Source organism: Fringilla coelebs, assembly GCF_963513975.1.
Source record: "Fringilla coelebs genome assembly, chromosome: 1".
NCBI classification, from domain to species: Eukaryota; Metazoa; Chordata; class Aves; order Passeriformes; family Fringillidae; genus Fringilla; species Fringilla coelebs.
The window spans coordinates 17,493,048-17,515,896 of NC_140028.1; the positions used below are offsets into that span (position 1 = coordinate 17,493,048).

The 22,849-nt window shown below is 35.2% G+C and overlaps 1 protein-coding gene across 3 annotated transcripts in view; it reads left to right on the forward strand.

The window, feature by feature from the left end:
- The window catches only part of CSMD3 (CUB and Sushi multiple domains 3), a gene marked incomplete at both ends in the record, with an annotated part of 576,542 nt that overhangs the window by 551,757 nt on the left and 1,936 nt on the right, over nucleotides 1-22,849 (forward strand). For all 3 annotated transcript variants that reach the window (XM_084217912.1, XM_084217913.1, XM_084217914.1), the window contains 8 exons: nucleotides 176-349; nucleotides 611-684; nucleotides 8,774-8,885; nucleotides 10,182-10,361; nucleotides 13,272-13,337; nucleotides 15,285-15,443; nucleotides 18,612-18,724; nucleotides 20,645-20,732. In XM_084217912.1, coding sequence (XP_084074038.1) covers nucleotides 176-349; nucleotides 611-684; nucleotides 8,774-8,885; nucleotides 10,182-10,361; nucleotides 13,272-13,337; nucleotides 15,285-15,443; nucleotides 18,612-18,724; nucleotides 20,645-20,732 — 966 coding nt within the window. The remainder of the gene's footprint in view (nucleotides 1-175; nucleotides 350-610; nucleotides 685-8,773; nucleotides 8,886-10,181; nucleotides 10,362-13,271; nucleotides 13,338-15,284; nucleotides 15,444-18,611; nucleotides 18,725-20,644; nucleotides 20,733-22,849) is intronic.

Here is a 22,849-nt window from a genome sequence, read left to right on the forward strand (position 1 = left end):
TATTATATGTCTAGTCTCCCTGAATTCCTATTAAATGTTTCCATATTTGACCTGTGTTTAATAAAATAAACACAAAATTTGGAGTAATTTGTTCACTTAGTTCAGCTAAGTGATTTTGGTTTTTTTTTTTTTTAATAAATGCCACATTCCATTTCTATCATGTCTTATTTCACAGCAAAGTTTTGTGGTGACCCTGGAGTACCTGCTCAAGGGAAAAGAGAAGGTAAAAGCTTCATCTATCAGTCAGAAGTCTCTTTCAGCTGCAATCCTCCTTTTATTTTGGTTGGCTCTAACACCAGGATTTGCCAAGCAGATGGAACATGGAGTGGTTCTTCTCCTCGATGCATAGGTATGATTATGCCCATAAATTTAAATTTCTTTTAATGTTTATTATTTCTCTTCTTGCTAAGTCAATCCAGAATTTTTCCAATTTTTCGAATTATCTTGGTGTTATTCTATACTCTCTAAGAATCAAATCACTTTATTTTTGTCTTTTTGATTGGCTTTATGATTGCATGTTTCTGACCAAGCTTAATTTTGACATAGAATCATGTATTTAGTTAAAATACTGTAATTTGTTTTGTCTTTAATATATTGCAAATTTTTTTAGAACCTACTCGCACAGCATGTGAAAATCCAGGAGTCCCAAGGCATGGGTCACAAAATAACACATTTGGCTATCAGGTAGAGTACACTTTTTTTAAATTAACTTGCATAGATATTTAAATATTTTATACTACCTCAAAGTCTACAAACATCTGACTAGAGGTTCAGAGACTGCTTCTGTAAGAGTTGTTTGCTGCTGTGTTGCTCTGTTTCCTTATTTCTAGCTGTTGGATTACACTAACCCCGTGTCCCTATCAGCAATGCACTACATGACAAACTTGTGATCAAGTTTCACTTGATTTCACCTTGAAGACTTTCAGTATCTCCCAGCAATATATAAGTGCTTCCTACAATTTATTAAATAGGCTTTTTTCTCCTCAAAAGTGTGTATACTGTGTGTCAAACTGCTAGTATGGACGTACTCTAAAAAACAGGCCTTTTTTCCTGAGAGTAAATCTGTTTGGAACCACAAATGAATTACAGAGACCCAGACCTGTTAGGAGAACTTCTAGTCCACTCTCCCTTCTCAAAACAGCTAGAACAGGTTTATGAGGGCTGTCTCCAGGTGGTTTTGAATATTTGCAGGGATGGAGACTCAGCAGTGCCTCTGGGCATCCTGTGCCAAACTGATCACCCGTACAGTGAAAATTTTTCTTAGTTTGAAAGAGAATTTCATATGTTTCTATTTATACCTATTTCTTCTTGTAGTGTCTCTGGGCATCACTGAAGAAAATCTGCTTCTGTTGTTTGTCCTGCCCCCAGGGGTTCTTTTTTTGCAGGCTGGATAACCCCAGGTCTTTCAGCTACTCCTTGTATTTCAGATGCTATAGTCCCTTAATCAATTTTGTGGCCCATCACTGGACCCAATATAGTATTGTCCTTGTCTCTCTTGCACTGGTGATCCCAGCCCTGGACCCAGCACTCACTTCTGACTCACTGGGGCTAGCAGAGGAGAAGGAGCACCTTCCTTGACCTGTTTTCACTGTTGTGCTTGATGCCTTCCTGGAGACTGTTCACCACATTTTATACAAAGCTGTGTTTTGGCAAATGGTGCTTACATATGTTTCTGTTGGAAAAAGAATTGAGAAACTGAAAATGATTTTGAACTGCTGATTTTCTGATTCACACAAAACACTTATGTCAGTGAGATGTTTTCATGAGTGAATGGCTTAGAGATGCAAAAATGTACCTTATAATTTCCTAGGAATCTTGTGAACAAAGACAGAGCCTAATCTATCCTGTGACATCTGCGTTTGATGTCAGGGCTGAAAGCTCCAGGCACATGAAGAGGGATGAACAGGAGAGTACCTAGCAGCTCCACAGCTGGATGAGGTCTCTGTCTAGTAGGAGGAGAATAAAAAACTGCAGTTTGGAGGAAATGCAAGAAAGGGCTGGGTGAAATTTGAACAAATTTACAAAATTAAATTAGTTTTTAAAAGCAAATTGTAGCTTTTGAAATTTTCATGGCCAAAAATTTCTCCTTTTGGTGGCCTTTGTGCAGTACTACTCTGGCTTGGTTTTTAGCAATATTTGGGTTTTCAGATTGTGCTAGATCACGATCATATGCAAGTGATAATAAAATTGTTTAAGTTTTCTCTAGGAACTGAAAGTGCTGCTTTGTGCCAAGATAGGATACGTAGGGATAGACCTTAGGCTAACCTCGTTTGGTTATAATACAATATTATCCTAGAGGACAACTCTTTATTCAACTATGTGTCAAAGAAATAATTTATTAAGCATTTTCTATTATTTTATTATCACAGTTTCACATATTAATGAGCTTTCATTGAAGAAGGTAAGTCAGTGTCTCATTTGTGCTGTAGTTGTGAGTAAAATATCACTCACAGCTAGCATGGAACTGTAAAAATATCAAGCAAAATGTCAATTAACAAATAATTTGTTAAATAAGTATAAATGCTGGCAGAGTTTACAACCCTTCAATTCTAAAAAAAAAAAAAATTAAAAATTGTAAACAGTTATAAGGTTAGTGCCCAGGTGTATGTGCTATAGTCTCCTTACCCAGCTAGGAACTTATTCTTATGTTCACACCGTGAATTTGATTTTATGTTGTAACTAAATGTGCAACTTCTGGTTTCTCTAGGTATGATTGCCTAGTTAATACATAACTGGGAAGAAGTATCAGTCATACAGATGAATCTGAGATAAGCTCTTGATTGGGTGGAAACAATTTTGAAAATGATTGGTTTTAGACAAGTTATTGTCTGTAGATCCCAGAAAGAAATTTTGCATTATCATATATTGCATAATGTTATGACTCCATTAAAACCACAAAAATATTGTTAATTAATGTATATTATGCTATAATTAGCTTCCTATGTGAATGGGATAATTTTTGCTTCTATCCATAGCAGGAAGGTAAAGAATAATTATAAATTGTTCCAAAATACAGATGTGGGGTTTTTTTTGTTTTGTTTTATTTGGGTTTTGTTTGTTTTGTTTTAACTCTCTTAAATGCTTTATATTTAAACTAATACTCGTAGGGTAACTCAATTGACTTAATTGTCAAGGTTTAAATTTATTTCTCTGTCTCATAAAAAATACCAAGCTGTAGCCTTACACTTAGAATTCAAGTTTTCATATGTGGAATCCTGTTTCAGTACTTTTCATCAAATGACATTACTTCTTCTTTTATCTGACAAAAATCACTCACTGACACTTGCTTTTCACAACACTGATGTCAAGTTATGGGCTTCCACAGCACCATTGCTTTGTTCCTGTTTTTCCCCTACTCTTGATTACCTGTTTTCCTGTCTCATTGATTGGACTGAAAGTTCAGGCAAACACAAGATAATTCTAGGCTTGACTAAGAGGGGTGTCTTAACCTCACCTCCTGGAACCTACACTAACAAAAGCACCAGTATCACCACGTCACATTGGAATGATGTTTCAACTATTAAAAAAGAGCTTTGTAGAAAATGAGGCAACAGAATTTTTCAGGGACTTTATTGCTCAGTATTGAATTCTTCAGGGAGAAGCAGTTTCTTGTGTTCAAATAACATCAAAATACCAGTTTAGTTCTACTTGGATATCTGGCATGGCATGGAAATGAGTAGCATCATCTGCTTTAATTGTTATGAATACATACATCTAGAATGTTTACCTTTCATCTGAGCCATTTTTATTTGACAGATCTACCTTAGCAGTGTGTTATAAAGTAGACAAAATAACTTTAGAACTTAGTGAATACTGACTTCATCTGTAATCTGGAAAATAAATCACTCCTTGGAAAGAAACTGTGGAGTTTGAAATACTACTTCAGCTATATTGCTAGAAACAGAAAAGTGCTTATAGCACTTTCACCATAAGCTATTGTAACACAAGGTACTACTCAACTGAAGAAACAGTTTAGAACTGCTTAGATCAGTCAGTCATATATATAAGATTTATTTCTTCTCATACTTTTCCAACATGTTTTTTAGAAACTCAGCTATCTTCCCTTATATTGAGGCCTAAACTGAGCCAAAGAGAAGTCTTAATTTAAAAAGGAAAATGGACACAATGCAGTAGTGAGAGCCCTCTGCTAGCTCTTGGGTTCTATTTTATGAAATTCTATATGAAACTTAATCTGCAGATGTTGAGCAGTCTTACAAATGATCTCCTTCTGTGAATGCAATGCTTATAAAAACTTCAGTGTTGATTAAACTGTAAGATGAAGTTCCAAGTGCTCTACTACCACAATATAGCTCTCTCCATTAGCACAGTTGGCAGCACCACTGCACCAATGAAAATGTCATTAAAGCCATATCAGACACCATGTATTTTCCTGCATCTCCTTGTCCTGAGGTCTCTGGGGTCAGTGTGTTAGTGTCACAATCTGGAGTGCTTCACTGGCCTGAATATGATTTTTCTTTTTCTTTCTTTTTTTTTTTTTTTTTTTTTTAAGTCTCTGTCATTGATGTTTCACCTCAGGTTATTTGTAATGTTTCTAACACTTTTACACCACTCACACTACAGCTCATCATTATATACATACATTTCAATCTATACTCTAAGGTACATTTCACCTATATAGTTGTTCTTTTCTACCTCTGAAATCTGATCCTGCCAGGCCTGTATGTTTTTAAAGGTGAGTTGTTCACAGCAGCAGGATCTCCAGTGCTAAGACTGTGTTGCAGCTTTTATCATAGTCACACTGTAGTCTTCCTCAGAGTATCCTGCTGTCTGAATTTCTCAAGGGCTTTGCTGTTGTTCCAGCAGCAGGCCTATATTTCTCTGTACCACATCACATTAGTGGGAAATAGCTCATTCTGCACATACTAGATTCTTTTATTTTTTTTCTGCTATGGATATAATCTGTGGTTGTACCATGCAAAGAGAAAGGCATAAGACCTGGTCATAGCTACCTGATCACAGGAAATTTAAATTTTACAGCTAAAGCAAGTGTAGAAACAAAACAAAACTGAAACAAACAAAGCTCCAGGCAACTCAAAACTCTTTCAGACAAAGGAAGCCTGTCAAGCTTCTGCCCAGCAGTCTTGCAAATTCAAAATCCTGTTATAAGGGCAATAATGTATTAGTGGGTTACCAAACTACAGATATAGTGAAGAGTCAATGAGGCATGAGATGTAGTGAAGACTTAATGATGCTAAACGTTACTGAAGATAAATAACTGGCATTTCCTTAGCTTCTCAATTCTTCAGCACAAATTACTAGGGATAAAGAAATTTATTAGAGTGTCTTCATGTTCTTTGGTAAACTGAAATCTAAGAAAAAACTTGACTGTAGAGTAACTCATGAGAGTTAGAAGTATCTTCCAATCTTACAAAAAATATAAGAAATTAGAAGGATAATAACTTATAATTTTTATAATTGTTATACATTATTTTCATCTTATTTGGTGAAAAAAAAATCTAGAGTATTTTGTAAATGGATGGAGGTTGATATTTATTCATTTTCTTCTCAGATTCTCCTGTTAAAGAATAAAAAATATACATTCTTTGGGATTTAGCAAAAAAAAAAAAAAAAAGGAAATAAAAAAGGAAAAAGTTAATGTGTTAATTTTGTGAATATCCAAGCCATAACTGACACTCTAGAAAAGGCAGCTATAGAACAGATATCAAGCACTTTATTTTTTTTTTTTTTACTGGATGCAAACACGGTTGCCCAGAGTACTAATGCTTCTACTTGAGCTACAGAATAAAACTTAGAACAAACCTGAACGTCTCAGGACTGGGAATTTTTTCAGCATAGAAATACTGTATTGTAGCGCCATCTGGTGCCTCTGATGCAAGAATATTGCAAAGCAGACCGCAAAACTTTTTAAAATTACCTGTATTTGTTTAATAATTACTTTACATATCCTATATAATTAAGTGGTATATTTTTATTACCTATTAATTTTAATATTATTGTCATTTATTTGTAATCTTTAACAGCATGGCAGCACTTAAACATCTTCATCCTCTGGGCAGCTGCTGCACTTTTGGTGCTGCTTTGGTGCTTACATATATAAAGGTTGTGTTTCTTGTGAAACCATAAAATCATGGCATGGTTTGAGTTGAAAGGGACCTTCAATATAATCTAGTTTCAACCCCCCTGCCATGGATAGGGACACCTTCCAGCAGACCAGGTTGCTCAGAGCCCCATCCAGCCTGGCCTTGAACACAGACAGATATGAGGCATCAACAGCTTCTCTGGGCAACTTGTCCTAGTCTCCCACCATCCTCACAACAAAAAACTTCCTCCCAGTATCCAGTCTAAACCTACTCTCTTCTGAATCTGTTCCCTCTTGTCCTATCACTACATGTGTCTGTAAACAGTCCCTCTCCAGGTTTCTTGTGGGCTCCCTTCAGTTACTGGAAGGCCACAATCAGGTCAGCCTTCTTTTTCCCAGGCTTAACAAACACAGTTCTCTCAGCCTTTCCTCATAGGAGAATCCCTCAGAGCATTTTGGTGGCCCTCCTGTGGATCTCCTCCAACAAGTCCATGGTTTTCTTGTGCTGAGACAGTCAAAGTAGGACACAGGACTCTGGGTGAGGTCTTACCAGAACAGAGCAGAAGGACAGAATCACTTCCCTCAACCTGCTGCCGTATGCTGCTTTTGGTGCCTCCCTGGATTGAACTGGCTTTTTGGGCTGCAAGTGCACATTGCTGTCTCATGTCCAGCCTCTCATCCACCAGCACCTCCAAATCCTTCTCAGCAGGGCTGCTCTCAATCTTATAGGTTCATATCCCAGTGCACCCCTACTATAGGGTGCAGTGCAACACCTTGAACTTGACCTTACTAAACCTCAGGATGGTCTTATGGGCTACTTCTCAAGCTTGCCCAGGTCCCTCTGGATGGATCTCATCCTTCAGATTTGTCACACACACCCCTCAGCTTGGTGTCATTTGTGAATTTGCTGAGGGTTCTCAATCCTTTCACCTGTCTTGTTAAGGATGATATTAAATAACACTGGTTCCAATACTGAGCCCTGAGTGACACCATGCGTCATTGATGTCCTGGGATTCTGAGACTTTGACCATTACCTTCTGGATGTCACTGTCCCATCACTTTCTTATCCATCTAACAGTCCACTGATCTAAACAATCTTTGTCCAGTTTAGAGAGAAGGATGTTTTGGGGGATTCTTGAGAAAGGCTTTACAGAAGTCCAGAAAAATTATATCTGTAGTGTTTCCCTTGTCCACTGATATGAACACATCTTTCTTAAGGCTAGTACTTTTTTAAAGTAATATATTGATGGTGATTGGTTTAACTAAGATCTTTACCATTTAATGAAAAAAAAAAAGCCTTTATAACTACTTGGTGCAATTTCGAAAACTTGTAGTACTTTACTACTTTGTGCTTAATCATGCAAGTGATTTAGTGTATTTCCTTCAAAATCTTTTACAAGTAATTACATAGTCCAGTGAACACAGAAAATAGCAAAATAAAGGGAGATGAATTTTAAATAACATCCTGTGTTGATGAGCTACTAACTGTAGTTCATGGGTTATTATTAAATTTCATTCAATGAGAAACTTGAGCTGAAATGAAATAGTAGTATAAAGTTTCAAATGAATACTTGTAGCAGTGAAGTGCTGTTTCCCAGTACTAAACTATCAAGAAATAATCCACATTTTACCTTTGAGCATCAGTCTGAATAAAGTGTTCCGCATTTAAGCAAAATAATTAAAAAATCATACCCAAACCAGAGCTATAAATGTGCTGTCACAGATAGTTTAACGTTTCCAACTTCTTGTTTAAGCATGAGTCGATAAATATATTAATGCAGGTCACTGCAGAACAGCAGATATGATCCATGCACCTTAATATTTGAGTTAAGCACTCACGCTATGTAATACAATACTCTCTGAATGATGTACTTCTAATCTAATTTCCTCGCTTTTGATGGAAACTAAGAATTATTTGCATTTTCATCAATTTCACCATGACTGGACATGCTGAACAAGTTATTCCATTTTATGTTTGTGCAGAAACTGTAAGAATTCTATTTTCCTTTTTATACAACACATACTCATAATAAGGATAATAATTAAAAGCTAATCTCAGATGAATTGCTATTGTAAATTTTAATGTACTTGTGTTCCAGTTTCTATTATCAAAATGGTATGAAGAGCTATTATTCTTTACCTCCTCTCATCAAAAAACCAAATTAAAATATCATAGGAACATTTTGAAGCATGAGACAGTGTTGTTGACCAGCCCCTTCTATTCTAATCAAATATTTCTCATTATAACCTGTGAATATGTCCAGCATTCCCCAAAGGGGGATCTAGTTCAGCAAAAGTCCAGCAGAATCTAATACCTGTTTCAGTTCTGTTACTTCCCTTGTTTGTGGCAATTTTGCCCAACTGGCTCTCTTTTGGCACAGAGTGGGGAATGCACCATAAGCTTTGTTTCCAAACTTACAGTTCATCAACTGTTCCGGGCCCAAAGCAACACACTTGAGAGACCACAGAAGATGAGGATTCGATTTTCTTCCATGGCGGATCTAATTTTGGGGGGAGAGTAATTCTACTGAGAATGAAGCAGCTTTTTATTTCATATCAAAGTGTTCTGTGAAATTAATTTACTTTCCAGAGAAAGGGAATCACAACTTATCAAGTCTGTATTATGTGAAGGAGTGATCAAATTTTGGAAAAAAATATCCCAGCTTGATAGTTGCTCATAACAATATTACTGTGTTTTCTACTTTTCAACAGGTGGGAAATGTTGTTCAATTTCAGTGTAAAAAAGGACACCTGCTCCATGGTTCAACAACACGAACTTGCCTTCCTGATCTTACATGGAGCGGCATCCAGCCAGAATGTATACGTAAGAAATTATACATTTGCTTCTTTCCTCAATTTTTTTATCTAGATTATTTAGCTGCAGTAACATTGTCATAAAGTTAATCTATATGAATGTATTAACTGAAAGTTGACAGAAATCTGCCTTACTAGCTTACAGCAGCTAGAAATATGATTCTGAGTGACTTTTTGTGTAATAACAATAGAACTAAAAAAAAAAAAAAAAAAAAAAAAGAGAGAGAGAGATAAAATAGGAAAATAGGCAGATCTTCATCCAAAGTCAATTTCTATCTAAGAGGGTGCCACCCTTCCAACTCAGAGAGGAGGTGATGAGAACAGGACATATCAGAAGACCATATTCTAAAATACACAGGAAAACATGCAATTAAAATAAGTTCTAGTAAAGAGTTTTAACTGTTTCCCAGCCAAGGAGTCACAGTATCTTAAGATGGGGAAAAAAGTGTTTGTAATTGGAAATTTTTGAATCTGAAATAGAGAGAATCTGCTTTGAGTATAGATAGAAGCACTTCATTTCATAGATCTTTTACACTTTAGTAAATAATGATAATTTATTCAAGACGTAGGATCATGGTCAGTCTTTGTAGTTCAGCTAGTCAGCTGTATTTTTTCTGGAAAGTCTTACCTTGTAAGACCCTAGAGAATCACTTCAGTGAATGGAGAAGGTATCCACAGAAGGAAACAGCATTGCTGTTATTTCAGATGGTGCTAGTGTTAATCTTAAGCAAACAGCAAATCAGTAGCTCAGTGTGAAGGGTGAACTCCGCTCTGGGAGGCATGCTGTCTTTGAGATAACACATAAATCCCACATTCTGGTGATTGTTAAATATATCAGACTCTTCATATGACATTAGAAATGGTAACTTAATTTTTTCTGATATTGCAACTCACCTTAAATTTCTCCTTGACCTTTCATAGTGTTATCCAACTGGCCATTTACTTACTGTTATGCAATGCTACATAGATATCATAAGTGGTGTAAGTCACAAGTTATGATTGCTTTTAAGTCTGGTATGGGGTGTGCTGCTTCTCTTCTCATATGCAGACAATTAATTTTGTTCATGCAAGTACATTTCAGTCTGTTCTTGGTCCCTTGGATTTGAAAGGTCCATGTTTAAGGGTATATTTACTGACTTGTGGTGATATTTTATAGACTATATAGTAACTTATAATGCAAATTAAAATATATTAATATGTAATTTCTTTTGATTTTTTACTTTGCTAGTAAACTGCCAGAATGGGCATACATTATCTTTTCAGAAATATTTTCACCATTTTGACAGAAGGATATTTTTCTTTGTAGCTCACAGCTGTAAACAACCAGAAACACCAAGTCATGCTAATGTTGCAGGAATGGATCTTCCATCACTTGGTTATACATTGATTTACACTTGTCAGCCAGGCTTCTTCTTGGCAGGAGGATCAGAGCACAGAGCCTGTAGGTCTGATGGCACATGGACTGGGAAGGTTCCAGTTTGTGAAGGTAAGCTCTTCTGTTTCCCACTGCATCTGCCATCTGTCATATTTCAGCGCTTCTCTTTACTTGCAGTTGGCACATGCATGCCAGCAATTTGATTGGGCCCAGTCAGCATGTTTTTATGACAGGCAGGTCCTGCTGGATGAACCAAATCTTCCATAACAAACTGACCTGCTCAGTACCTGGCACTGGTGAGACCACACCTTGAATAGTGTGTGCAGTTTTGTTCCCTTCACTCTGAGAATGATATTAAGGTACTGGACTATTCCCAAAGAAGAGGAATGAAGCTGCTGAAAGGTTTGCAGCAGAAGGCTTATGAGAAGAGACTGGGGAAGCTGAGGGTTTTTATCCTGGAGAAAAGGATGCTGAGGGGAGACCCCATTGCTCTCTATAATTCCTGAAAACAGGTTGTAGCAAGGTGAATGTTGGTCTACTCTGCAAATGAACAAATGATGAGAGCAAATGGCCTAAAGCTGTGCCAGGCGAGGCTTAGGTTGGACATTATGAGAAATTTTTAGGAAAAAATTGTCAAGAACTGGAACAGGCTGCCTGGGAAAGTGGTGGAGGTAGATGTGTAGATGTGGCATTCAGAACCACAATATAGTGGAGGAATTGGTAGTGTTAGGTTAGCTATTGGACTCTAAGATCGTAGAGGTCTTTTCCAGCCTAAATGATTGAAGGATTTTGTAGTAATTTTTGAGAAAGATGCCTAGAGTCCAAGATGTCCAAATCACTGTGAAATGAATCCAAAGACATACTTATTATTTTATATTTTTATGTAAGGAACTGTATGCTACTAGAAAATAAAATGTATCTAGTTTGTTCTTGCTGCTCCCACCTTTGTTTCTAATTTTTATTACCCACTTTTTCATGGTAGGACATGAAAAATACCATAGCCAAGTCATGGTGAGCAAAGTGGTTTTCATGTGAGATAAGGAATATACTCAAGTGTAGGAACTGTTTGGAATTTTATTTCCTGAATAATTAAAGGCCTTTTCAGATTACTGTTACTTAATGTTTCAGATGTGGTTATCCCCAGGGCTCTTGCAGAGGCATTCAAAGGCTTTGTAGCCAAACACTGCTACTTGGAAGGGAAATAGGAAATGAATAGTTTGTATTACTAAAAAACAGGTGTCCTGAAATTGCATGCCAGGCAAGTGCTGGGGGAAATAAAGCAGAGCTTTGGGAAAGTGCTAGAAAGCTAGCAGCCAGGAAGCTGTTCAGTAGTTGGAAAGTATTGTGGCAGGCCAAATGTGATTCATAGATTGTATTTTGATTCAAGAATTTTCTATTGGTGCTGCTGGAAGAAGTTGTTCACCTCTTATTTTGAACTTCACAAAAATAACTTGGAAATAGATGAAAAGGAATAAAATGTTTGGAGCTGAGAGCTCTGAAGGGACATGTAGGGGAATTAAACTAGAATTTGATATTGAAATCTTGAGATTGCAAGGATCTGGACTTAAAAACTTAAACTTCATAGTTAACTAGTTTCAGTTTTGAATTTGTATCTAACATTTATTTATTTTGTGGGTTTATTTTGTGTTTCAAATTTCAGTGTGGACTTGACTAGAAAATTTTCAACTTGACAAGGCAAATTGACTCATCATCTTTTTATGCTAAACCCCAGGTGGAAAGTGTGATCCAGATATTTCTAATGTGAATTTAATGTAGTCAGAAAGCAAACGCTATTGAACCATGCCCTCCAGGTCATCAATGTACCGTGAAGCTCAATAAGTTTCTTTCAAAACAGTGAGGAAATAAAAGTTAATCAATCAGTAGTAACAGTCCATGAGAACCTTAGGTTGCCTTTCAACCCTGCCCTTGCTTCTTCACAGTTTTAGTACACATGACAAGAAAACACGTTTTAAAAAAGCTAAACTTTATTCTCAATAAAAATATTCTCAGTCCTTCTTGCAAAAATTTCCTTTTTATGCAGAAAAATACTCAGCTTAGGGGCAAGGTAGTTTCTTTTCTTGTGTATTTTTTTAGAACATGGATTGGAGAGAAAAGGGCTGGGTTCAAGGCCAAGACCCAAGGACAAAACATTGAAATCACAGTTGGAGCAAGGATTTTAGTTCACTGCTACATGAGAATATTTTACATTAGAGACAGAATTATTTGTCTTCTTTATCTTCCAAAGAACCCAAATTAGTTAAAAAAATAGCTTAATCTCCAGGAAATAATAAAGTCCTAGTGCATTTAGTTCATCATCTTCAGAGGTGGGAGAGTTTCTTCTCTAAGCAGAGAAGAAATTATATTCTCCAACTTCCAGTTCTCATATCACCTGAGCTGTTGGAGATACTCTGGACAGCCTCTTTTGTTTCTTTCTTTCTGTTGTTATCCTTTGAAGAATCTGGGACCTTCTCCTTCAATATTAAAAGATTAAAGCAGTACCTATGGGGTTTCAGTCTTGAACACAAGATATCTCACTCAGTACAGCTGAAGATAGTTAAGACTTGGAGAGAAATGATTTCAAGCTCCCTTTGTTATGTGTGTCTTCCCTTTTTGGTCTTACATTGCAGTCAATGCACTGTTCACTGTTCCTAATCCAAGTGACATAGCCAAGATTAGATGCTATATTAGAAGACATCTCACATATTAGGTACATGATCCAGGACTGTAAATTCTGAAACATGGTTTCTGAAGTGAAACCCTGCATTGTTTGACAGCTGAAAATGACTTAATAGCATACAGGTGCCTGATTTAGGAGGATATGGAGGAACAGAAGAAATTTGTGTGCCAGTGCTCCTGTGATACTAAGGTTTGATACCAACTGAAATCTCACTCATAACTAAGTTTTAAACATCATCCTATATGCTTTTAAACAAATAAAGTCCAAGATGGATTTTTTTTTAATTGTTTCTGAGTAACATCTTACTACTGATTTCTCTTTATATCTTTTATTCTTTCTAACAGCTGGTTCTAAAATACTAGTGAAGGATCCCAGACCAGCGTTGGGAACACCAAGTCCCAAACTAAGTGGTAAGTACTCCAAGGTTTCTATAGTTATAAACCATTTCTGTAGAAAAAACAATGAGGATGAGTTTAGTGAGATTGCGCTGAGTGGTTTAGAATGTGTAAAGGATTTTAGATGAGGTACTGGAATAACAAGGGGGAAAAGATAATTGAATTATTCCCTAATTTTGAAGTTCATCTATCATATGGTGTAATTTATATCTGTATAAAATTTCTGTTATGTAATAACAGAAGAGGTTTTTTTTGTTTCACTAAAATCCCTGTGTTCTGTGTGAGATTCTATGCAATTTACCTATTTAGAAGCTGTATTACTCACCTTGAAATAATTTTAAGATGTTTTGCCTTTTTCTTCAGTCCTACATTTTTTTACATATCCCTAATATAAATTGCTTTACCTAAATACCTCGTATTAGCCTTGAACTTAGCCTTTAGAAAAAAAGCTAATTTTAGCTGAGACAAGATAATCTCTCCAATTCTGGCTCAAGTCTCCAGTTTTAACAGATTTGCTGAAGACCATATTTGGATATCCTGACATGAGAACCTCTCTGTCCACTGAAGAGATTTTTTAAAAAGAGCAGTCTTCTTAACTAAAATTAACCTTTGGCTATAATAAACCAATTTAATTTCTACTGATAATGAACAAGATTCAAAAGTAGTACTTTAGCATATTGGGATTTGGTTGTTGTTTTTTTTTTTTACATTTTGCGTACTAATTCACAACACTGTTTTTTAATGATGTTCTGCTGAATGGTAGCATCAAGTTTTTAATTCAGAAAATTTTCATTCATTTTGTGCAATCTCAGTTAACTGTCAATATAGCACATAAAGATCAGTTTTTCTAAAAGTAGGAAGGTATATTTCAGGCAAATCAACAACATCAGAGCATTTCCACCATGCAATTTCTTTGTTTACAGGTCCACTGTCTACATGTTTTTTTCAAGAAACATATACAAATATACATACACGTACAGAGACAAAAAAACTAGGAAAGCTCCTTTATCCTTCATGGAGAATACCTGTATTGCATAAAATGAATGATGAAGGGAAACTGTGGGTATTCCAGTATGCCCCAGTCCTGGATTTAGGGGTAGCCTGAGAGAGAAAAGGGCAAATATTCTTTTCTACTTATCTGACATGAGAAGCCAATGCGCACATGAACACAGAGCTTTAAGTTCGGTGTGAAGTACTTCAAATAATGTGAAAGTACTGATTTTAAAGAGTGATTCTTAAAGGGATAACTCTTTTACATTACTTTGGCAAGTGTAGTAAGCCCATTCTAAATCACTTTTAATTTAATTGTTTGAAAGGTATCTCATGTTAAGATTTTAAAAATTTGCATGTCAGATTTTACGTCACAGGTAGCTTTTTGTTGTTTTGGTGGGGTTATTTTCTTGCTGAAATAGCATTACTTAAATTAATAATTTTTCAGTTCACTAATGATAAGTATTAAATGTGAGGATATAAATCTAGACTATTTTTTCCCCAGCAGACTATATCTGTTTTAAATTTAAATTAGAGAATTAATTTTTTTCTCCAGGTGAAGCTCATAATGTTTTTAAGCATTTGAAGACAAAAAAAAACCTTATATATATTTTTATTAGAAAAATTGACAATAATAAAAAAAATTTATTATAATATTTCATGTCATTTAAAGAAATTGCTTATGAAAATTTTTGATATCTAAATAATTTCTGCAATATTTCATGCTAGCCATATGTCCCTAGCTGTCTGTGCTGGCGTAGAAAAGATAATACAGTGAGTGGAATATGCTCTTCTGGCTACAGCTTTTAGAATTTGTGAAACTGGTTAACTCTGGGACAGGTCCATATTTTAGGAAAGAGTAAAGAGTAAAGGAAAGAAAATACTAATATTTATCATATATTTTGTTGGTTATTTGACTTTTTAAGTACTAAATATCACAAAATGCATTGAAACATGCTTTCGTCTGTATAGTTCCTGATGATGTATTTGCCCAAAATTATATATGGAAAGGATCTTACAATTACAAAAGCAAGAAGCAACCCATGACTTTGACAGTTACCAGTTTCAATGCAACTTCAGGAAGAGTAAATGCAACACTTACAAACAGCAATATGGAATTGCTGCTATCAGGTATGATCTAAGGAAAACTAATTTCCTTTTTTTATTCTTATTTTTCTGTCTTACATACATTGGTTTCCTGTATCTTTCTGCATAACTTAAATTTTATTATCTTATCAAAGAAATTTTCATTGCATTTCAGTTCCTTTCCAAAGGCAGGGATTTGTCCATTTCTCTCCTTCCCCTTGTTTGTTTGTTTTTTGGTTTTTTTTTTACTTTTTGAGGTTTTACTATATCTGGAGTTAATAGTCAATAAGGAGTGAAAGAATCACGTTATTTATCATGTTTCTCTTTTAAACATTTTAAATAAACTTCAAGTACTGTTTGTGAGATTTTCTTATATCGTAATTAGAAAATTTCCCCATGGTACCCTAATGACTAACAATAAATATGATGAGATCGATATATGTTGACCTAGAAAGTCGCAGATACCTAGTGAACATGGAAAGAAACTAGAGTTGGCACTTAGATTTTCTAAGAAAGAAAAAAAATAGTTAGAATCCTAAAATTGTTTTGGTCTCAAAAGACTTCCAAGATAACCAAGCAAACCTAATACAGCCAAATCCACCACAGAACCATGTCTCTGGAAGTGCCACATGCGCACATCTTTTAAATACCTCCAGGGACGGTGACTCCATCACTTCCCTGGACAGCCTGTTCCACTGCAGACAACCCTTTCAGTGATGAATTCTTTCATAAGATCCAATCTAAACTTCTGCTGGCACAACTTGAAGCCATTTCCTTTCATCCAACCACTTGCTGCTTGCTAAAAGCACCAGAACGCACCTTGCTTCAACTTCTTCTCAGGTAGTTGAAGAGAGGATGTAGTCTCCCTTCAATCTCCTTTTTTTCCAGACTAAATAACCCAAATTTCCTCAGACTCTCCTCATAAGACCTGTGCTCCAGACCCTTCTCCAGCTCCATTGCCCTTCTCTGGACATGCTCCAGCACTTCCATGTCTCTCTTGTAATGAAGGGCCCAAAACTGAATGCAGGATTTAAGGTTTGGCCTCACCAGTGTCAAATATAGGGCGATGATCACTGCCCTGGTGCTGCTGACCACCCTATTTATTATACAAGCCAGGATGCCACTGGCCTTCTTGGCCACCTGAGCACACTGAAGGATCATGTTCAGCCACGACTAGCATCCCCAGGGCCTCCCAAGCCTGGAGAGTTCCTTGGGGTTGTTGTGACGCAGGTCCAGGCTCATTGATCCAAACTGTCCAGATCCTCCTGCAGAACCTTCCTACCCTCCAGCACATCAACATTCCTGCCCAACGTGGTGTCATCTGCAAACTGACTGAGGGTACCTTATCCAGATTGTTGATAATGATGTTAGGCAGGACTGGACACAGCACTGAGCTCTGGGGAACAGCAATTGTGACTGAATGCAACCCTAATCAGCACAAAGCTCTGTGCTCATCCAGCCTCTCAGATTGTTACTCAGTGAAGAGTCCACCTGTCCAACCCATGGACAGTTAGTTTCTCCAGGAGGATTCTGTTGGAAATGGTGTCAAAGGCTTTACTAAAGTTCAGTGAGACTGTATCCACAGCCTGCCTTTCATCCACTGCGTCACCTTATCAGAGAAGGAGCCCAGAGCAGCCAAGCAAGGTCTGCCTTTCATAAGCCTGTTTGGCTGGGCCTGATCTCCTGGAGTGGTCTACAGGAAGGATCTAATGGGCCACAGAATCTGAGTTGAGTAGAATGGAAAATTTTTATTACTAGGTTTGTCTTTTAAATTATTTTGTAGGTATCCTTTGAAGAATCATGCTTGAGAGTGGACTCAATGTTTTCTGACTGATAACCATGTTTGTCTTGGGTGTGTGTGAATTTTTTCTGTTATAATAATTTCATCCATGTAGTTTCTATGATGATATTAAGAAAAACAGATATAATATTTTGTATTTTTAGAATTAGGAAAGTAAACCACTGTGTTTTCTCACTCAAAATACTTGTCCTCCAAATAAAAGGTTCCTTAAACAAGACACAAATGTCATTCCAAATGCCCTTTTCCACTGTATATACAGGCATTACACATTTCATCAGGTAATTAATATTTTTTCATTTCCCTGCTCTGAAAATAGAACACTGAGATATTGTATACTGAAAGGGTATCTTAGGGCCAGGGAAGGAGGGATGGATCAAAAAATATATTTAGATGCTAGGAAGCTGAATTCACCTATATTCAGCCTGTATTTTTCTCAAATGAAAAGTAGTTCCCTCTTCCTGCATAATTTACTATTTTGCATTCCATCATTTGATGCATCTCTCTTTACTTCTTTTTATTTTGACACCTGTGCTTGCTGTAATTGTACATAGAATAAACACATCTTGCCAAGGCTCATTCATCTGAGCTCAGTGCAGTGTTTACATGAAAGTAAGTCTTCTCATTAGCTCAGAGATTATTTGAATGTAATGATGCCTCCTATAGGGCAGTCACCAATCTTAATGTGGAGAAGACTTTTGTTTTTTCAACACAAGAGACATGAATTAGCAATGGAAGACGAAATCACTAAACATATTGTGGTATTTTATTTTAATTTCAAAATAAACAAGTAATGATATTTGGGTTTTAAATAATTATTCTGCAGGAACAAGAATGATTCAATAGTTATGTCTACAAAGTAAATAAGCGGGCATACAAGTCTTCTCATTATATGGAAGAAACTGGTTTGTAACTGACAGTACTAACTCATGAAGAACAATCCAATTGTAAAAAAAATATTTTCAAATTAATTTTTTTAAAATTTAGCAGCAGCTTTTGGAATCTAATTTGTGTGTGTATGTTCCTATTATCCTGTTTTCTATGTAATGACTAAATTATATATATTGAAAGTAGGGATGTGAGGTTTAAATACACTCTTTTTTTATTCAGAACAATATTTTCAATTTCAAATCAGATTGCTGTCAATGTTCTGCCTAAGGCTTGAAGTAACAGCTGTGTGTATGGAGTTTCCCTTCTCTCCTCTCTACAGGCTAAGCTAAAATCTGTCTCTATTGAAATCTTATGATTATTGAAATAATTTCAAAAAAGACTGCATTTTTTTAAACAAACAATGTTGAAAATTGGTACCTATTCTTCCTGCTTTTCCTCTTAAGGACAAGAGATGATGTGTTTATTCTCATAACATTATTTTTCTAGTCAACACAAATATGAATTTTTAAAACTATATTCTACAGGAGTGTATAAAAGCCAGGAAGCTCGGCTAATGCTCCACATATATCTCATTAAAGCACCCTCCCATACATCTGCAAGCAAGTTGAAAGAGGAAAAATGGGCTATGGATGGTTTTGTAAGTATATTTCTGCTACAAAATAGAGGGATTTTTTTTAAATGATTGAAATCATGCTGATATTTGCATCCAAAAAATCCTCAGACATATCAAATGGAATCTTTTTAGCAAGGCTGATTCATTAAATTACATGAAAATTTTCTTGTAAAATGCAGGAGACCAGTCCAGGGGAAAATATGGGAAGAGTCATAGAGTGTAGGCAAAATTATAATGCGTGTTAGTACAGAAGCTTTTCTCATAGGTCTCCTTATTCCAATATATTTAGAAATTTTAATAATTAAACATAAACCCATTTTATGATAATATTATATTCTATTATTTAAAAAAATTATGAACATTATATTAGGATACATGTTTTACTTTTTGGTGATTTTCAAAAAATACCTTGAAAAAGATGAACTATCACATGTATACAGAAAACAAAATAGATTACTCCAATTTAGCATTAGACCCCTTGGGGTTCTGGATCTGAGTTTATTCTTTATAACAGGGAGGAAGAGAACTGAGAAGAGGAAAGGTAAAGGAGAGGGTTAAATAGCCCAGGTTTCTGGGATGTGATTAAACCTAAAAGAAAATGCCTTCCAAGAATAAACAGAGACAAAAGTAGAATTTTTAGAAAACAAAGAACCTAAAATTATTTGGATGAGGATAAACAATCATATATCCTTACTACACCATCTGATTTTTAAAGATATTTTTCTGTTTTCTTATGTTTCAGCTATTGGTTCAGCAGTACAGGGACACCACTATGTTTGCACATGCCACGTGTACATTGAATTGTAGATACAAATTTATATTTTTATAACAAGTGACACTGGTTGAACAATTTTTTTTTCAAAGGTGCAGAATGAAAACCTTAAGCTAAACTCATTAAGCAAGAAATGAACTAGCAAAAAGGCTTAACTGTCTTGGTTTGTACAAGCTTAAGGCTTCACAGACATGCTCCTGAGGTAGCAAAAGCAAAGAATTTACTTTCAGACTTCTAAATATACAAAACTAGACAGTATGCTCCTACATTCCATATGCTATTTACATACTGTTCCTACTTGACCTTTTTTTTCCTTTGAGTCTTGGAATAGCACAAAGAGGCTGCTCTAGCCCAAAGTAAAAATTCACCTAAGAAAAAGCACCCAGTCCTCAGTGAAAACATAGCTTCAGGTCACTGCTGAAGACAGACTGTGTCATGAGAAAGGGAAGCTTAAGGGAAAAGCTTGTTACGCAGAAAACACTGAATTTAAACCCAATAACTATTCTTAGAAGCAAGTATCCGTCAAGTTGTATGCAGTACACTACTTTAGACTGTACTTACTGTAATAAGAGAGATAATCATGGGATCACAACCATCCCCTCCCTCCCACAGGCCTTTTAGTTTATACTAGCATATTTTCCCCTTGTACCAAAGCTTTATTCAATATTCTTCTGGGCCATGGCTATATAATTAAGTGATCTTTGGGACTAGCACTGAGAAAAATCAAAATAACATTCAATTAAGTTGAGGGTTTTTATTTAGTTTACACTAGCTATTAAAACCTCAATACTTTAATCCTTAGGATTATATGCAATATAACTTCTTCAAGTAACTTCCCAAACAGAACAGAAAACTATGAAGGATAATACTGACATTTGAACTACCAAAAACTTTAGGTCTCAGTGGCTTAAAAAAAAAATACAGTTAAAGGTAGTATAAGGTGTCATATGTGACCATAAACCACCATGTCTAAGTTGTGCCTATAACAGTCCTGTCTTTTCTTTTGAACTTTATCTATAAATTTCCTATAAAAAGAGGGTGTTTTTAATAGGGAATAATAGCTACCAGTCAAGCATATTAGTATATAGAATAGAATAGCTCCCTATCAAACAGATGCATGCAACTTACAACAAAGTTTTCCCCATTTAATTCAAAGTATTTGTTGTTTACAGGTTTCTGCTGAACCTGATGGAGCAACATATGTTTTTCAAGGATTCATCCAGGGTAAAGATTATGGACAATTTGGGCTTCAAAGAATAGGTATCAAAAAAATTCTAATTCTTTGCTAGTTCATTGTTCCATATTCAGTTTTCTTATATCCAGTGTATGAGGGTATCTGCAGGATGTTACAGAATTGACGTTTCTTACAATATTGAGATATTAATATCTTTAAACTGTCATTTAAGTACAGCTTACAAATAAGTCGTAAGATGACTTGCAATCTACTGCTAAGTATTCACATTAATTTGTAATACTTTGAGCAATTATTATAACTAATTATGTGTAAAATGCATTTAGTTTCATATCTTAACAGCTATCTAGAAAACTCATATTGTAGAATGCTTTGATAAACAGGTTTCTTGCTTATGCTGCTGAAACACCATTTCACCTAAACATTTGTTAGAAGAGGTAAGCTGCTAAATATTTGCAGGTAAATACTTATATTAATAAGTGTTTACTTCATAAAAATTAACTTCTTGTTTCTATACTAAGAGAGCTTTAGTAACAGAGCTCAGGTGACAACATTCTGTTAGTGCTATTTAAGAAGATAATTTAATTTTCTTTTCTAATGTTGTCTTAAGAACTGTGATATTTCTCCTTCCATGAGAATTTCAATTTAGTTTATACTGAATTTTAAATAATAAAATAATGTTGAGAATGCCTTAGAAAAGGACTTCCTTTTTACTAATATAATGGCTGTTTAGATAAAGTTCTTACCTTCGTGTAAAATTCCTATATGTGGATGAAAAATTATGTTCTTTCAGCTACAAAGTATTGTTGCTTCTTATTTTTTTTCAGTAAAATCAGGAAATTCTTTAATTCTTGAACGTGCTGGAAAGAAGGAATCTAGAGTCATATTTTTCTTTCACAGTTCTAAGTCACAGTAAAACATACTGATCTTGTTTTTCACTGTGATTTCATATGCAAATTACTGTGCGAGAATTTTTAGAAATGTCTTTATCAAGAAATGTTTTCTTTAGATGAATATAATAAGTAATTTCCTTTTATTATCTTCTTTAAATATTTTAAAGTCATCTAAGAAAAAATAAAGGCAAGACTTCCTTGGAAAATTGTTTTGATTATTACAAAAATAATATTTCTTTGTTTGATTTTTGGAATTTATGTTTGAGATTCTTTTCTGCAATATATTGAAGGTAATTTTTATTGGTGTATAACTTTGAGGAAATGGAATGATGAAGAGTCAAATTCTATACAAGATTTAATTAGCTAATATTATCAATAATATCACTATAAAGAGATTCACAATCTTTGAACAGATTTTTTTTAGCATGCTTACCACTTCATTATTTCATGCACACAAACTCAAAATTAGCTTCTCTGAAATAAAATTTTTTGACTGTTGTTCTCACATAATTTTTCTCACATGGTTGTTTGAGGTCTCAACCATGGATGTTTGGGGCCTTTTTTGTGTTTTGTTTGTTTTTTTTTAATTTCTGTTTATTGATTTATACGGTCAAGAAATTCAGAAAACATCATGACCTAAGCAATTCATAAATGATCCCGTTAAAATCTTGAAAATTAACTTTGAAGATGCATTAGCAGATTACAGAATCAACTAGTTTGGAAAAGACCTTGGAGACCATCAAGTCCAACCTATGACCTAACATCACGTTGTTGACTAAGCCATGACACTGAGTGCCACAACCCATCTGTCTTTAAACGCCTCCAGGGTCAGTGACTCCACCACTTTGGAGCAGCCCAAGGTGACTCCACCTTGGCCAGCCCATTCCAGTGCCTAAACACTTTTCCTGTAAAGATTTTTTTTTATGTATGGGTCATTGTTATAGGCTTTCTTCACATTTAAAATAGGTATAACTTGTCTATGTAGATAATGTATTCTTCAGCCATGCAGGAGGTCATATTTCTATTTTTTTATCAACATCTGGCTTTAACTATTCAAAATTGTTCCTATCTTTTTCACTCTGTGTATCAAAAGCATCACCTAAAGAAAGCAATGAGTTTTCAATTTGTCTCATCAGATGATTGACCTTTTCCTTGATAGTATGTTTGGGTTTTATATATGCAGTATTTATTAATTACTGAAATATACAAAAAAAACCAGTAATAAATTTGACTTTTCGTATCACAGTAAAGTAATGTGTTTTCCTTACATACAAAAGTGTTGAATCCCATGC